Consider the following 18,611-nt stretch of genomic DNA (forward strand, 5'->3'; position numbering starts at 1 on the left):
CTCCTTTCAATCGCCCCTATTGTAGTGCTGGGAGCTCGATGTAGAATATTGTTCCTCCAACACTTAATTTGAGGGATTCTTCTCCACTGCTGGATTTCTCCCCTACCTTACTCCTCCAACTTTTGCTACCTACTCCTTCCGTGATAAGGAACTGTAAAAGCATATGAGCATGCTCAGAATTCACATGTGCTCACTTAAATAAGTCCAATGTGGTACCTGTGCTAATGAAGCCAAAGGCATGGGGGCCTGTTAACCATTGTCGAATGCACTGGTTCTTTTGTGGTTTGTATGTTGTAGGTTTTGTCTTTTGAAAAGCCTGTGTTTTCTCTGTATGCAATTTCATTCAAGCCCTCATTGTCTGGGTACGTCAAAATACTGTGTTCACACATAACCTGGCAGTTTTCTATAACTGTAAAGACGCATAAATATCTTGAAGTCTCTCATTTACAGATAGCAAGCACCATTTCAAATAACCATTTAGATCAGAGCATCAAACATGGTTTAATCCACAGTGTTCAATGGACTGCAAATCCTAAGAATTAAGCTATATGCCACATTATTTTGTAGCATCCCAAACAGGTATTTTAAAACCCATTTATGTAAAAATTGAAGGAATTTATATGTAGAAACCAGCTATCTAAAATGTGGCTGCTATCCTAAGCTTCTTCCTACTAGGTCTCAAATATTCTCTCCACACCCTGTCTCAAATAATTTTTTCAGCATTCCTTCCTCATTCTGTTCTTCCCCCTCTGTTCCCACCTCCTTTACAATATGGCTCTAAAGTACATTCATATGTTTTAAAACTGAGATAAACACATCCAGTACAACAGCAAATGAAGAACATAGATTACAGAATAGACAGACTGTGGTCTTTTCATGAAGTTTTAAACTTTTTTAGACCCATTTGAACCCATATTCCATCCATTCCCTCTCTCTAGGCTGACCCAGAGCTTATGTATACTTTTAACAGTTGCGTAAAAGAGGGAATTTTTGTAGGTTCAACTTTTCTCGCCCATGAAACAAGTGGCCACAATCCCTTCTTCTGATTAGCCGCTAAACAACTGTCGTCCTCCTTTGCAGTGTATATTTCCCTGTTTATCCTAACAACAAAATCTTTAATGCTGATGATGTAATGGCAGGGTGCATCTTATGTCAAAGTGTAACCTACTTGCAACTCCAACAAATCACCTACAGTACAGCAGATTGAGTGTTGACTAGACTTGGACTGGTTGAGTAACTCTGCATAGGACTGTACTGTGTGTGACCCTGGGCCAGTCACTCGGTTGGCCTAGCCTATCTCAAAGGGTTGTCGGACGGATACAATGGAATTACTCCTCAGCTCTTTTCAGTTGGAATTACAAATGTCGCAAATAGAGGCCTGTACAAAATCCCTGTCAGCATTCTGGGACCTCTCATGAAAATCATTAGGGCCAGCGGAAGAACCTCTTGCAGGACCAGGAATTAATATTAAATGCTTTTGTTTTATATTTTTGTAGTGAACACAAAAACCATGTTAAAATGGTGTGCCAGTTTTAGCGCACTTTTAAAAGTTTTATCACTGCATAAAGTGGCAGCTGGGGCAGTGCTTGCTGTTCCCACTGTGACTATATTGTTCCCTCAAATACTGATGATCTGGGAATAATATCTAAAAACGCTAATATGAGCACTTGGAAGATCCACAAAGGGAGATCACTCTGGAGTACCCTTAGAAGAACCACATGAGTAATACTTACCAAAGGGGTGGGGATAAACTTGAATACAGAGATACAGCAAGAAGAAACTCAGGTGTGGCATTAGATTAAAACTGGGTATATGGCAGTCCTATATAGGGAAACACACACACAGAATATGCACCCATTTCTATCAGAAATACAATGTAATTTACCTGATTTCACCAACTGTTCCTCTCTCTGTGAAGGAGAAGCAGCAGCAGTTTCCAACACATTTGGTGAAGACAACGTCAAAACGGGCATTTCAGACCTCGGTTCCATGGAATGGGACCCAGGGTCATCTGTCAGACTACGTTCAGCTTCAAGGACTGGAGGAGATTCTTTAGATGAAGAAGCAGGTGAGACCGAATCCATGTACTTCTTTCCTAGATGTTTATTCTGACCTTGCTTGCCACTGCTGCAATCCTGTTTGCCTTCAGGCTTCTCTACAGAACTTGCCTAATAGCAGCCACATATACAAATAGAGGAAACTTAAGACTCTGGTCCAGCATTTGGATCTCATGCAGGCAAAGGATACTAAGGAGTACAGCCTGTTCAGGGACATAGCAACATTTCTGCAACAGGTTTAACAATCAAATGGAAGCAAAATCAGTCAGCTTTGGGTGACTGGCAAAATGATGTGTGGTGATGGTGGTCTTTTTGTATTTATTTGCTTAAATAACCAGGAAAGCTCAGGCTCCAAAAAGACACACATGGTGTGAATGCTCCACAGTTTCTCGCGATCCTTCTTGCGCTCCCTGATAAGCCCCTACTAGTTGAGGCAGCTACTAGTAGCAGCTGATGTGGCACAAGGGGCTACAGAGAACAGGGATCCCCACGCCCCTTTGCACATGCACACATAGGCCTTGCAGGACCCCAGCCCTACTTTTTAAAATACCCATGAGAGTTTTGTAAAACCCTATTTAGACATTTCCCCAGTATTTCACAAAGTTCCCACTGCGCTTGTTTTGCACAGTGGTTGCACCCACCTTCCGAAACGACTCCCGGCTCTTCTTTTTCTTCTTAGGTGCAAATATATGATCATATTCTTCTGCATATTCCAGAAGCCGTTTACTTGGCTTTCTAAGGCGTTTCTTTTCTGACTGTGATACTGAGAAAAAGGAAAGAGAGCTTCAGGGTTAGTCTTCTGAGAGAATCAAAAGGCCTGGGAGGAAATTCTCCATTGTGAACTGGTTCTGCTGATGCCCTGTCTTCAAGTGTCTGCAATAAGAGATCACTATAAGACTCTGAGGAGCAGTTTTGGCATTTGATTCTCTTTGACATTGTTACTAAAATGAGGGTTTTTTTTAAAGCAAGCAAGCAAGCATCAAATCTTCTGTTGGTGTATAGGTTTAGAAGCAACACTTCCCTCTGGATATTCATGTAAACCAGCTTCCCTAAATGTCTTTCTTGTCTCCTCTTTAGCAGGACTCCATACCGTGTTGCATGCCAATTCTACCCCCACCCCAGGGAGCCATCCACTTCCACTTCATAGTTACTAAACTCTGGAAAGCTACAAATAATTTGCCATCAGCATCTTTCTGGTATCAACGGCTCCTGCTAGTTTGGCTGCCCAAAGTATGAATGCAACAGCTTTGCACAGTGAACAACACTGATCCGGGCCTACCATGTCAGTCAAAAAGGCAGAAACAAGAAGAGAATCCAGAGCTGTAAAGGTTTGTGATTTATTTCCTGCCTAAGTCATAGCTGTGCAATTATCTTCATACTTATAGACGGACCCCTCTCAGACTTCAGTATAGAAGGGGAAACAGGAATATCCTATATTTTATCCTGGCCATTTTTAACCAGCTACTCTTTATCTAATGTCCAACTAGGATGTCACAATAGCCATGTTATTCCTCTGTTTATCATGTCCTTTCACTTTTTGAAAAGCACTGCTTCATTGCCACTGCTAAAAAAATATGGCCAAAGTGCCATTTTGAAAAACAAAAAGCACCAATACACATTGCAAATAAAAAGGTTGAAGCATCCCAGGTAACAGCATGAAAACAGATCGAAAATGAAGTTGATGCCTAGATTAATAGCTCAGCTATTCCCTTTTCACATTTAGCACAATGGTAAGCAGAATAAGTGCACTGCCATTGACAACAATCTTATCTTTAATGCTAATAAAGCAAACCCTTCCATCTTTGTGCATGTCTTCCCCTTGCAAACCACCATTTATTTAGATCATGATGCATAGCGTGTTAGCCTGTCACGAGCAGTAGAAAAGAGCAAGAGTCCAGTAGCACCTTAAAGACTAACAAAATTTCTGTCAGGGTATATGAGCTTTCGTGAGCCACAGCTCACTTCTTCAGATACTTCTTCAGAAAGCTCATACCCTGACAGAAATTTTGTAAGTCTTTAAGGTGCTACTGGACTCTTGCTCTTTTCCACCCCCATTTATTTAGTTACTTCCAGTTTAGCACAAGCCATTGTTTATAACTGCATCTGAACCAGCAAACTAGGTCTGCTCTTCTGCTCTAAACAAGGAGTGCAAATCAGCTTCAAAATGTGAGTTTAAAAGGCTTATGAATCAAAAAGAATTAAGCCTTGATTTGATGGTTCAGATGAATGGCAAACTATGAGCTGTGTTAAATTGAAAGTCATTGATTGATTCCAAGTATGTGAAGGGACAAAGAAGGGGAGTGCATGAGCGCAAACCTCACCCCTTTGGTGCCAAGCTATGTTTTGAATTATACACAAGTTAAGCCAGTTTGAGTCACAATTCTATAACGTAAGGTGATTTGATATATCACCAGCGAAGTACCACTGTGACCTAGCAGTTATCTTGAACCTTGGAAAGCAGTGTTTTCCTGCTCAGCCATGGACATCGCGGAACATTTAGCAAGTTAATTTCTAGCAATTCATCTATAAATTGAGAATAATGAAGACCTCAACGATGGGCAGTTGGTTGTCCATGGGTGGCATCAGAGTGTTTGGCTGCCCCAACTCATTGTTCTACTAGATTTTGGCTGCTCCTGCCAGGCTTTGTGTTCAAGGGGAGACAATGTAAGGGATAAAGAGCCTCTGCTTCCTTTTCACCTCTACGCTGAGCATGCATAAGAGCTAACATGCTTAAAATACACAGGGGGGAGGAGGAGGAGTCACCTCTATGTTTAATGAAGCTAGCCAGAAGAGGAAGTCAACATTTCTACCTTTGCCTCACACTGTTCAAAATTATATAACCTGTAAACAGGGTATTTTATAGTACATTCTGTTTCTATCATGGAGGCATGCCATGTGGTGACCACCCTGCATTTTTAAATTACCACCTGGCAGAATTATTGGGTTGTATCCCATGGCCATACTGCCAGTGGAAGCAGATCCTTCTCTGCCTTTTCTTTCTTACAGCAGCCTCCTGTGACACTCCCACCCCCATCCAGGCATTGCTGGGAGAAGCAAAAAGCAACACAGGCCAGGATGCTGCAGTGAGGAGAGGAAAAGGCGTTAGATCCCCCTCCCCTGCTTCAATCAGCAGAACAGCAGTAAGGTATGAAACAGGCTTCATTATCTGTTTCTACATCTGGAGATTTGTTATGGCTTGTGGCTGAGACAAACAACCTTGAACCAAACACACAAGTTGCTGTTATGACAAAACTGTGAAATACTCAGTATGGTTACAAGTGATTAATGTAAATTATTGATAAATACTGATAAAGAGAACGGGCAATAAACAGGCATATAGAAGCAGCTATGCAGTGCTAGTACTGCAATACTGAAATCCATTACGTCCTGGGCCTTAATTTCATCAGCACTTATTTGGCTCATTATGAAAACATGTTTCCATCCACAGAGTAGGTCCTTCCTGACTTCTAAATGACGAATCTAAAATGTGACTTCTAAAGCAGGACACCCGCTTTATTTGCAGCAGTTCCTGGGTTTAATTCGTAACATCTCCAGTTAAAGGATCTTGGGTAACCGATGTTGGGAAATCCCTTTCTCTGCCTGAGACCCAGAGAGCCATTACCAGTTAAGGACTGACAATACTCAGCAAGACAGACCCTATCAATAGCTGACAGCTACTAGAAGTCATCCAACTTGGACTTATTCATAAACTGAGGTATTATATAACATACTAACATTACATTGAAATGTTTGCAGAAACCATTTTATCTGAAAATATGTTCCACTTCCTTTTCTAAAATTACTATACTTGAGCCAGGAAATCTCTGGCTCAAATACCTTCTTCAGTCATGAAGTCACTATATAGTTTTAAGCAACAACTATCCTTGCAGCCTCGCCCCTGAATCTGAAGTATGGAGATAATAAAATTGGTCTAAGTTACAGAGCTAGCGTCGGTTTCTGGTGGGTAGCCTTGTTAGTCTGCAAAAGGGGGAAAAGATGCGCGTCCAGTAGCATCTTAAAGGTAAAGGTCCCCTGTCCAGAGGGGACCTCTGACATCAGAAGGTAAGTAGCAGACCCTTTGTAAGGTTAGTGCCTCCATACATGTAGAGAGAAACTATGATCTAACCAAACCTTCAAATAAGAGTAAGATATACACTTATATGTATGGATGTGCTATCCAACACTACTATACCTTTATTAAACAAAGAAAAATAATATAAAATGTAGGTACTGACAAAAAGAGTAGATGAGATAATATATTAATGAGAAGTGCTGCTGAAGGGGGGAAGTCATCAACACAACCATTTCTCTTGTGGGAAAGTACATTTAATGTTCAGAGGTCTCTTTGAATCCCTTCCCTATATGCAGTGCTTTGAGAAAACTGGAGCTACTGTTTTCTTTGCACAGTATAAAATGTATAAGAGTATGAGCATAAAACACATTGCATTTGCGCCTGTATAGTCTAATTAGTGAAAAAGGCACAGGAGCCTGGTGATGCAGTTCAAAGTGCTTGGCCCCTCGACTCTGGCCTACTCTTCTCAAACAGCAGATAAAAGCAATATGTCATGAAAAGGACCCCTGCCCCACATGCTAGCTTTCCATGAGCATAATTTTTTATCGGATGGAATATTCCATCATGCCAGCACCAATCAGCAACTGGAGTAGTACAATACAGCTATGGTACCTCACATATTGTTTGCAAGAATAAAGTCTTTGTTGGCACCTTCTCGTAACAAGAATTAGAATCACAGAATCGTAGAGTTGGAAGGGACCACCAGAGTCTAGTCCAACCACCTGCACAAAGCAGGAAATTCACAATTACCTCCCCCCACACCCCAGTGACTCCTACCATGCCCAGAAGATGCCCCCCAATTGGCATTTCCCTGGCCATGTAAGAAAGGGCCACGAGAGCCAAACACAAACTCAACCCTTCCTGCTGCCCTCCCTCTCATGAACTGCCTAAGTTCACGGAGTCAGCATTGCTGACTGATGACCATCTAGCTCCTGCTTGTTTCCCATACTCTGCGCATTAGCGAAGAGACATTGGAATCCATTGCTCAGATCATGCCTCCCTTATTCTTGCCTATCATTTCCAGTTGTCAATAGCTCCTGTTTTTACAATTACATGAAGCTAAGTTTTATTTTACTGGTGCATAATTATAATGTGGTAGAGCTGTATACCACATCCATCCATCAGTGCATGTCTCACTCAGATAAACTTCAAAGGTTGATCAGAAACTAACAAACAGTCTTGAAGACACAAAGCTTATGAAGGACAAACTATTTACTTTCAGGAGTTCAGTCCCAGACTTCTGTGGGACCAAGGTAAAGCATACTTTGGAATCTCCTGTACCCAATGTGAAGCCCTTGAAAATTTTATTTTTAATTCGATAAAGCTTGAAGGAAGTAAGAACATACTATGCAGCTCAGTGCAGTACCCCAACCTTCAGGGATGGCTGCCTCTGGAAGAGACAGTTGCAAAAGACCTCATGCAGCAGTTCAGATTCTAGCAAGAAAAAGACCCTGTTTACTTCCCAGAATTATGTTTTGCAGAAAAATTCTGTTATCACTCAATTTGAAACTTCTCATACGTTTTACTGCAACTTATTGCCATTTTTTATCCATATGCTTATTTTTCAGAGATGTTGCAAAAGTCTATTCTTGTTTCTTGCAAATCAGATGAATGTCAACTATGGTGTGAGTAACTTGCATTTTATAAACCAACACGAAGACATTTTGCGTAGACAGTTGCCTTTGTCTCTCACGTTTTGTGCTATGTTGCATTTGTATATGGTTGTCAACTTGTCTTTTGCAACTAATAAGCCCATTAAATCAGGTCAGCTCTCTCCCATTTGCCATAATGCATGGCATATAATTGCTGATCGAAGAATATTAATGAATTACAAAAGTGTTAAGGCTAAGTAAATTATAATTAGAACCTATTCCAGTAATCACCTTGTTATCTTAGTTATACACTAGATTTGGGGGAGGGTTTAAGGCCTAGTGGTAGAAGGTCCCAAGTTCAATCTTTGGCAGCTCCAGTTAAACAACCTTGAAGTTGCTGGGAAGACCCTTTTCTGGCCAAGAGCGTCTCTGCCAGTGAGAACAGACAGTACCGAACTAGATCTACAACATTGGTTCTTGTGGGTTATCCGGGCTGTGTAACTGTGGTCTTGGTATTTTCTTTCCTGATGTTTCGCCAACAGCTGTGGCAGGCATCTTCAGAGGAGTAACACTGTGTTACTCCTCTGAAGATGCCTGCCACAGCTGCTGGCGAAACATCAGGAAAGAAAATACCAAGACCACGGTTACACAGCCTGGATAACCCACAAGAACCAATGAACTCTGACCGTGAAAGCCTTCGACAATATTTAGATCTACAACAGTTTCTCTCAATAGCTCCAGAATTCATGAACTACTGATTTTACACAAGGAGAAAAATTAAAATTTGATAACAATGAAAAAACGTATTGGTTGTTTAGGCGACAGCGTTCCCTTTAAAGTCTTATGGGAGCAATTAGAGTGATCCCACAGACTTCAGTGGGATTTAAGAAGTCTGTGTAAAGAACTGCAGAATTAAGCATTCCAAAACTTTCTCCTTTTGAGTTTTCTGCAGTACACATTTTCATTAATTTACTTTATAAATAAAATTTCTGCACAAGGCAAAAGAAAACCAAATAATTTAATAAATAAAATATAAATTATTTTTCCAAATCAGCCATCTCTATAGACTGTTTTTTTTTTAAATCAGAAAAACAGAAATCTGCTTGCACTAAGCGTTAAATAAAAAAAGGTGGAGTAAGCCTCAATATTTCCATGGGATAAACTGGGAATATACTACATTGCAAATCCTATGTAGAATCTTCTTCACCTAGCATCTGTCTTGACAGACTTCTTTCAAAGTTGACCAGCTATTTGCTTTTCAGCATTGGACTGCATCCCTAAGGCTAAATTCTCACAAACTGCAGATGAGACTTAAACCAGCAGGTGAACTGAACTACCTGAGAGGGGAGGTGGAAGTTGACATCACAGAATGCTCCTTCATAAAAAAATATATCCATGCACGTAGAAAGCTAGATGCTTCACAGAAATGTTCAAGACTCCCTTCTATGTGCAGGAATTGTTTTTTATGGACATGCATTTCATGAGGCAAGCACACTTCAGGCTGAAGCAGTTAAAACCCAAACAGGTTTATCACCTTATACATTGTCAGTGACGACCTAAAACCAGCTTTTTTATCCTTCTCCTATAGAGAAAATGGTGCAGACTGTCCACTATGGAAGAGTACTCCCAAAATGCTTCTGTAGCATCAAGCACTGTGCAAAAGATGCTGCCTTCTCTATCTCCAGATAGACTCCGAAGAGCTGGAGGTCAGAAGACAATTGTGAAAATGGAAAACTATGATTTCCATGACATTATGGGAAGCACATAGAATCAGAGTTGGAAGGGACCACCAGGGTCATCTAGTCCAACCTCCCGCACAATGCAGGAAATTCTGAACTAATTCCCCCCACCCCCCCAGTGACCCATACTTCATGCCCAGAAGAAGATGGCCAAGGTGCCCACCCCTCTCATGATCTGCCCTAAGGTTCTCTCATGATCTACCACTCACTGGTAGGGAGGGACGTGTTCCCAAGTATTACTTTTCTACGAGCTCCTTTTACCAAAGCACAGCGGCTGCTGATTTTTAAATCTCATTTAGTGTACACTGGATGGATTTTCTGCAGCCTTTAGTTGCCAGACATTTTAGCCTAATTCAACAAGGTGTTCCAAGCACTGGAAGTTCAATTTTGCACAGAGTTCAAGGTGAACAAAGTACAGCTATCAAGAGGGAAAACATTCCAGAAACAAACATTCCCATCACTCTTTCTTGGGGGGTGGGGTGGGTCCAAATTAGCATAAATGCAAAAAAGTTATAATTGTACAGTGCTGTCAGTGAAAAAAACAACAAGCACATGCTATGGAAAGGAAGTCAGGCTTACAAAACTTAACTATAGGAAAAAAAAGATGGTCTTCCCTTATTTATTCTTAAAAACATAGACCAAGACTCAGCAATGCAAAGTATTTCAATAATGACATATTGAGTAATGAAGCAGCAGCTGCCCAACTATCTTCACACTCTCTTCTTAGTATGTTAAACAGCGTTTCAATTGATTTCTCAAGTTGTTTAGGTAGCATTCATGCTTAACCCTAAACAATGGTGCTTTTAATACAATCTTATGTTACAATCCTATGCAGAGCTACTCCATTCTAAGCCCATTGGCTTCAAGGGTTTAGACTGGAGTAATTTTCCACAGGATTGTAAATTCAACAGTGTTAAATGGAAATGTACAGGGTCAACTGTCTCACCTTGCACAGAGAACTGAGATTGGGAAGTCAAACTGCAAGTTCCAGTTCTGGAGCTTTACTCCCCCCGCCCCCAATTTATCACAGTGAAATGTTGCCCAACTCATTCTCATTGCTCTTGCCTGTTACGTCTCCCTTGATCTGTGACCCCATACAGGCCTGCACTCCCACACTCATTTCTGTTTAGCAGACGCCAATGGCATATAGCTGTTCTACTTCCCTACATCTACCAATGTGCTTACCAGCTTTAGCACTGCTTTGGTTAAAACGCTGCCATCGCTTTTTGGGTGCTACGTGGCTTACATCTTTAGGCTCATCACTGTAGGAGCCTTCTCTATTCAGTCCTGAATCCAACTCTAGGCACTCCCCATTTTCGAGGGAGCTGCAGCGCTCTCTCTTTTTATCAGATTCTGACTTCATTTTTACACGCACTAAACTGCCATCAGAGGAACTTGCAGAGTCTTCATCAGGGGAGCGTCCCGTCATCTCCCGAGATACCTTCCTTGCAATATCATCCTTGACATTTTCTAGAGGACTAGCAACTGGTCCTTGGCTAGCTCTAAGCTGATGGGGCACACTCTCAGCTGTACTGCGTAATCGGATTAGTGACTTGCTCTTTGAAGTTGTATTAGCTACTAGTTTGGGCAGATGCTTAGATTTTGGACAGCTGCGCCTTGCGGTGCAGTTTGTACCAGAAAAAGCAGCATTTGTAAGTTCCCTTTTGTTAGCACCAGGATTGATCAACTTGGTTGCGATACCATGTGAAAAAGAGGACTGACCTTCTTTGGGTTTCTGACACTCTGGTTCTTGAGCACTATCTCGTTTTTTTTCTAATTTATGAGTGGATTCCTTTGTAGGCAAAGATGTCAAATCACTTGGAGCATTATTTCCAGAACTATCACCGCTGTTAGGACTCCTATAAGAGACTATGTTCTGAGTAGTCATTATCTGTTTCTCTTTTGTCTTACTATCATGCATATCTTTGATCATCATTAATAAGGTGCTGAATTTATAATCAGGCTCAATAGGCAAGTGATTCTGCCCAGAGACTGAGGAAAAGAGTAAGGGCCCTGTAGTCTTAGCTGGCCCACAGTCTTTCGCTTCAGCATTCATGGGCCTACAAGACAGCTCCTTTAGTTCTGAAAGCACATGCTTCACTACTGCCGTCTCTATTTCAGTAGAATCATGGGACTTCTCATTTGTGCTGTTCAGCAGCTTTGGGCCATCAACCTTTTCACTTTTGGCAGGCATATCTAACTGAGACCCAGGAGAAACTTTGGCAGCAGAAAAGCAGCAGTTGGGGCTACGTTCGTCTTCCTTAACAGAGGAGTCTGTCCCAGCAGCAGTTCCTTTATGTTTGCATTTTATACTTCTGAACGGAGGCTGTTTTGTATCCATTTGACTTGTAAACCCCTTACTTTGGAGTGTAGTGTGCTTATCTACACGGGTTAGATTGTCATTCCTGTAAGGTGAAGCCACCTCAGCTGCAAGGGGCAGCTCACGGAATTCCTCACCTCCTGCTTCAACATTGGCATTTGTATCTAGAGATCCTTCCAGAGGTTTGCAACTTGAATTGTGGTTTTTGGAGACGTGTGAAGAATGTTTAATGGTTCTTGAAGACAGTTCCTTTCCTCTTTTATTGCCAGAATCACCATTTTTCAGGAGACTATGGGCTGCTGCTATACTTTGGTCAAGGGGGTCTAGATCACAGGTACTATTATCCAATGAATCAGATTCCATTTCTTTCTCTGTTCCAGCATCAGCTGCAGAATAGTGGTGATGCAGTTTTGAACTGCATATAAAGCCTGCTGGGTTTTTCTTTTTCTTCAAGTCTGCTTTGGGTGCCTCCTGCTGGCAGTCTCTATCAGAGACCTTGTATTCCGTTTTCATAGGCTTCTTGTCAAATTGTCTCTCTCCAAAAGAAGAGAGCAAGTAGTTTTCCACAGTGCCTTTGGATCCCATTAGGCTCTTTGCTATCCTGCACAGTTCATGAGATGCCTGCTTATCTGGCAGATCTGTAGTAATCATATTTTTAACTTTGTTCACTGCCACTTTCCCCCCACTGTCCCTCTTGGATGTCTCCAATTCGGTGCTACTTTTTCTTACTCTAGTTCTCCTCCTTGTATCAGAACCTTTATTTATTTGCGTTTTGGATGTCTTTGCCTTCTCATCAGAGGAATGTTTAGAGTCCAATGCCAATGACCTAAAACATCCATTCAGATGTTTGCACTCTTCACTTAAGGAGCCCTTTGTACAAGATCCCACTAAATGCATGTCCTTCTCATTGTCTGGATGGCTAGAAGTCTGTCTGCATTTCTGAGTACCATTCTGCTTAAGACATTCATTCGCAAGTCCAACACTGATCTCCCATTTAGCCATAAATTTCTTAGGAACCTTTAAAAAAAGAAAGACACACAGAGTTAGAAAACAAATATTTATACCATACAAAAGAGCAACATTATACAGAGAGGTGAACATTATTTTCCTTCACAAAATGTAACAAGGGTAATTGCAATTCTTGATGCAAAGCGGGATTCATAAAATATCCAAAGTGCTCCACAAATTCTCACATTAGAATGTAGGTGAATTTGGATGGTTCTAAGTCATGGACTGGGACAATCCTACAGAGCTGGTTGTCTGGGCACCTAAGCACACCATGGTAGCATCTTGGAACTGGAAATATTAATTCAACACTGACATCTAAAATGAGATGCAGGCTCATAAAAGAATTCAAGCAGTTGGCTAAGATTTTGTAATGTTTTTCCAGCGCTACCTGTTTTACCCAATATATGCCCCACCAGGTGAAAAATGTTCTCCATCATTAACACTGGGACACATTCTTAAAAGCTGTCAGTTTTACTCATTTTAACGCACTAGCCAGATGTATCCCCATGTGCTCTTCTAACTATTCCCATGCAAGCCAACACAGATGCGCCAATGCATGAGGTCTTTTTTTTTTTTTTTTTTAAATCAGCTGCCTCACAGGCCTGATCACATTATACACTCTCTCAAGGTTGCTTGGAGATGTTACAGGCATTATCCAGACCAATTTAAGTACTGTGACCTTCCACTTATCTCCAGAAGAGCAATAAGGCATGTGCTGAAATCTCTACAGCTGAAATTAATTGGACTTAAAAACTGTTTTAACTTTGGATGGATCATGGCCCATGCTTTGTACTCAGACAGGGTCTCCCAAGTACAAAATACTAAAGAGCAAGAGCTTTACCTTGTGCTTGTAGCCCTTTTCTTTTTGTTTCCCTCTTCTCCGAAGGATAGGCAGATCTTCAAATTGATGTCGTCCTTCAAAAACTACAATAGCTTTTCCTACAACCCAGGCTCTTTCAGATGGTTCTCCTAAGGCTTCCACATAATATTCCCGATATGGTCTACGATTGGAAACTATTGAAATAAAATTAATAAAGATTACCAATTCGCATCAAGGTGTAGGAATAGAAGTACATAGAATCATAGGGATGGAAAGGACCTCCAGGGTCATCTAATCCACCCCTCTGCACAATGCAGGAAATTCACAACTATCTCCCCCACACTCACCTCAGTGACCCCTTCTCTATGCCCAGAAGATGGCAAAAAACAAAAAACAAACCCCTCCTCCATGATCCTTGGCCAATCAGGCCTGGAGGAAAATTGCTTCCTGACCTCAAAGTGGCAATCGGCACTACCCTGGGCATGTAAGAAAGGGTAATAAGAGCCAAGAACTGAAGCAACCCTTCCTGCCCTCCCTCTCATGATCTGCCTAAGTTCACAGAATCAGCATTGCTGTCAGATGGCTATCTAGCCTCTGCTTAAAAACCTCCAAAGAAGGAGAGCCCACCACCTCCTGAGGAAGGCTGTTCCACTGAGAAACCGCTCTGTCAGGAAGTTCTTCCTAATGTTTAGCCAAAAACTCTTTTGATTTAATTTCAATCCATTGGTTCTGATTCGACCTTCTGGGGCAACAGAAAACAACTCCACCCCATCCTCTGTATGACAGCCCTTCAAGTACTTGAAGATGGTTATTATATCACCTCTCAGTTGTGTCCTCTCAAGGCTAAGCATAAACTAATCTCCTTCAGCCTTTCCTCATACGACTTGGTCTCCAGACCCCTCACCATCTTAGTTGCCCTCCTCTGGATATATTCCAGCTTGTCTACATCCTTCTTAAATTGTGGTGCCCAAAACTGAATACAATACTCTAGGTGAGGTCTAACCAGAGCAGGGCCTTACCATAGCTTCACATTTTGGATAAATATCTCTCATACAGAAAATTTGCCTCTCTGTTGAAATCCAGGAGACAACAGCCTGAGAAGCTATGACTAAGAGTTGTGGAATAAACATTTTGTTTATTAAATAAATTCCAAAGCCTCAGATTTTGGCAGGAGTTGCTGGGTGTCCAACTTCACTGTTACCTCCATTTTACCTCTTGAAAAAACCAAAGGCTACAGTGAGTTCAGAAGTGGTTATCTTAGGGTAGATAACAAATTGTGAAAATACATCCTGAGCAAAAACATCATGTGAATAGATATACAATTGCACAGGTGTATGTTTTGTCTTAAATTACATCACTTCACACATTCTTCAGGCCCCTCTTAAATTATGTTGGGAAACTGTATGAACAGTTACCATACTTTGTTGTGGTTTTCTCAAATTCAGCTATAAGTTCCTTTCAGATAGTTTTATATTTTGAAATGTTCACTAGGTAAGATTTCTCTAAGAATAGCTCTCAGGAATGCATGTAATTTTATATGTCAAATAATTCTATAAGACAAACCTACGCTGAATCAATAAACATTAAAAAAAAACAACACACACAGCACGATGGCCCAAGTGATACTACTATGTAAACATCATGTTGACCGTCAAAGAAAGTGACTGTGGAGATTGCTAATTAAACCCTCTTGAGGTCTTGTTTTCAAGGTCTTATAAGATTCATAAACGCAGGCTGAGGAAGTAATTTGTACGAAACATGCAATATTAATATCTGGAGATCACGTCCCTGCATTTTCTTTACTCCTGAGCAAGCTTACATGCTACTTTCCTACTCTGAGCTTTATCTTCTTGGAGAAGTTGAAAAAATTTATTTGCTTATAACACTTCTACCTGTAATCATGGGACTTCATACAATTGTTTTCTTACATATGTATGTGTAGGGCTTCAAACAATAATTTTATTATGTATGTAATATAACTTGGGCACTGTAATCTGTGAACATGTTTGCATAGTAGTATCACTTGGGCCATCGTGCTGTGTTTTTTTTTAATGTAATTTTATATGAACATCAATAGTGTTTAGAGGCTTCCAGTGGAGCTTGGCGAGCCAGAGGGAGTGCTTTCTAAGCGCTCTCTACCTTTCGCGCCCCTTGCTGGGACCCCGAGGATCGGGGCAGGGTGAGAACCCTTCGGGGGACTCCCCCTCTCCTCAGAGAGCCAGTTGAACCGGCGATCGCCCTCTTTCGGCATGATCCGGCAATTTCAGCGTGGGGGTTTGCGGAGAGACCGACCAGGCTGGCCTCCACCATTTTGTGTGACTGTGAGACGGGTGAGTGTTAAAGAACTTCGGGAACTTTAAACGAAGCTTACTTCAGGGCCATTCCAGAGAAAATTAAACCAAGAAGGGGGGGGTGAAGACTTTTTTGGCGGTGGAGACAGGGGAAAGCAGCAGCGGGGCGAATTATCAGCAGACGACAGATACGGCCAAACGGAAGGGGGGGAAGAGCCAGGAGAACGAATCGAACGATTTAAAACTACAATAAAAAGGCAGGTAGCTCGGTTAAAGAAAGGAGAGAGGGGAAGATTGGAAACATCAGAAAAAATAAAGGAGAGCAGCTCAAGTCCGCAAAACAAAATCGAAAGTAAAAGCGGATGGTGAGCGAGCGGCAGGCGCCATTACGCAGCACTGAAACAAACCGCCTCTCCTGATCTCAACAAGCGGCTAATGCTCCCTCTCCTTTTTAAAATCATAAACCCCTGCCTCACCTTCTAAAATCAGGAATCGTTATCCTCCCCCCCCCTCCAGACAAGTAGAAAATCTCAACTGCATAAGCCCCCGCCCCCACCAGGAACTTTTTTTTTTTCATTTCCTTACTGAGAAGCAGTGTGCTGATCAACGCGCTGATGGATCTTGGAGTGAGACCACCATCTTGTGGCCAAAGTTGAAAAAACATTTTTTCCTATCTAATAACATAGGTTTAAGCTGTCAGCATAACTAACTCAACTAACTCATAAGTATTCATTTTCATTATTGCCTAATTCTGAGTAGTGCTATTATCCCACCCAAAAATCTTGACATTTTTTCTATCTCTTACTTACTAATAAGATATTACATTATAGAATCTATCCATTAACTAATGAATTAATATAGCAAAAAAAATAATTTAAAATTTTACTAATTTCTTAAACATTTACCTAACTAACTGACACCTTGTTATCAACAATGGGAATTTATCAATTAATCTCAGAGGGGGAAAATACTTAATTTACCTAATTATACACTATTATATTGCTGTAAAAAAAATCTACTTGGATTATTTGAATAACTTCAAACTGCTGTTTTTTTTTGTGTGTGAACAGACTATATAGCCCAATTAGATTTTAAGTTCAATGAATGAATAATGCAGATTTAAATGTGATGATGACTATTGATTTAAATCTGATGAATGATTAATAGTGTATCGAAAAATTGTATTACCATATGCAATTAAGAAGAAAAAAACATAAACAACAGGTTACAAAGAGAAGAGGCAAGGGGGCTAAAAAAAGACAAATCATCCAGTGAAGAAGAGCTGGAGGGTGACTGAAGCTGACCGAAGCGCAATTTCTCCCCGGCTCCCGGTAGAGAACCAAGAAAACGTCTTTAAAGGGACCCCCGCGACCCCCCCATTCCTAAAAAGTGGAACAGGAGATCAGGAATACTCCTGCTGCCGATCAAGAGTGGTTTGACTCCCGAGCTCTCCGAGAGTGCTTTTATAAGACTTCCGGAGGCTTGGATGCTGGCGCCGCTGGCCAAGGAGCTTCTAAGCACCGCGGACGTTATCTTTGGAAGAAGGCTTCGATCTCTCCTACCCATTACCACCCAACTAACTGATTTAAAGGAACGAAAGCCTCACCCTCTGAAGTTCTAGTGAGTACAAAGAATCTCTCTGCATTTCTACTCGGAATCAGTTGAAATATAATAAAACCACAAGGAGAACCTTGCCTCCCACTTAAATATATTATTTTGAACTTTGGATGTTAACAAACTTTGGATAAAAGCGGTGGAAAATTCTTAAAAACTGAACCGGAGCTAGACTAAACAATACAAAGTAAACAATATTTTCTGAATTGATGTACTGACCTCCAATGAAATAACGAGAAAATCTGGAGAAGGAAGAGGAAATCCCACCCTTTTGTAATGGCTTCCTAGAGGAAAACTGTTCAACTGCGCCATTACTTAGAGCAGTGGTTCTCAACCTGGGGGTCGGGACCCCTAAGGGGGTCGTGAAGTGTTTTCTGGGGGGTCGCCGCCACTGTCCTGGGACAGCCCCCATCCCGGGCTGTCCAGGACTAACCCAGATGCCCTGTAACCCTGATCCTCCACGAGGGCAGGGAAGACCCCAAGCAGAGAGGTGAGGAACTGGCCGACCGACAGCCAGAAGGAGCCGAGCTGCAGAGACGCGGCGGTGTGCCGCTGCACACCAGCTGTAGCCCCGCTGCCCAGCTGAGAGGCGCGCGGGCCAGCCCTGGGCGCGGTCGCACCTGCGTCGGGCGGATGATGCGGCAGGATGTGTGGGAGGCTGAGGAAGCTCCCCTGGCTCAGCCAGTTCAGGTCTCAGAGGAGAAGAGGGCGGTCCCCCTTGAGGCTGCTACAGCCACGTTGTTTTTACTTTTAGCTGCGCTCGGGTGGGGCAGGAGCTTCAGCCTGGAATCCAAGTGCGCATGTCTGTACTGTGGCTTCGCTTTTCTGCCCTGAGTCATCAGTTCCGCTCTGCCATGAGTCATCAGTTCCGCTCTGGCCAGGCCAAGGGGGAGAGAGTCGAGGTGCATGCGCAGTTCGGGATTTCCCCCTCGAGCGCGCAGGTTCGGTGAGGCGCAGAAGGAGCGGTGACTGGCGGAGGGGAGAAAAAGGCACGAAAAGTCCGAGCGGGATAAGTGGCCCTCGGCTCTTTCCTGGCCCTTCGCTCTCATGAGGTGATTAAACGGAGATCCGCTTTGAGGGATAACTGCAGTTCTGTGC

General features: G+C 42.1%; 1 protein-coding gene across 2 annotated transcripts in view; it reads right to left on the reverse strand.

The window, feature by feature from the left end:
* Positions 1–18,611, reverse strand: part of NSD1 (nuclear receptor binding SET domain protein 1) — a 73,851-nt gene that overhangs the window by 26,706 nt on the left and 28,534 nt on the right. For both annotated transcript variants that reach the window (XM_056852937.1, XM_056852929.1), the window contains exons 4-7: positions 13,630–13,802; positions 11,183–12,797; positions 2,699–2,820; positions 1,886–2,168 (exon numbers count right to left, since the gene is read on the reverse strand). In XM_056852937.1, coding sequence (XP_056708915.1) covers positions 1,886–2,168; positions 2,699–2,820; positions 11,183–12,797; positions 13,630–13,802 — 2,193 coding nt within the window. The remainder of the gene's footprint in view (positions 1–1,885; positions 2,169–2,698; positions 2,821–11,182; positions 12,798–13,629; positions 13,803–18,611) is intronic.

The sequence above is a fragment of the Euleptes europaea genome, chromosome 1 (genome assembly GCF_029931775.1).
Source record: "Euleptes europaea isolate rEulEur1 chromosome 1, rEulEur1.hap1, whole genome shotgun sequence".
NCBI lineage: Eukaryota > Metazoa > Chordata > Lepidosauria > Squamata > Sphaerodactylidae > Euleptes > Euleptes europaea.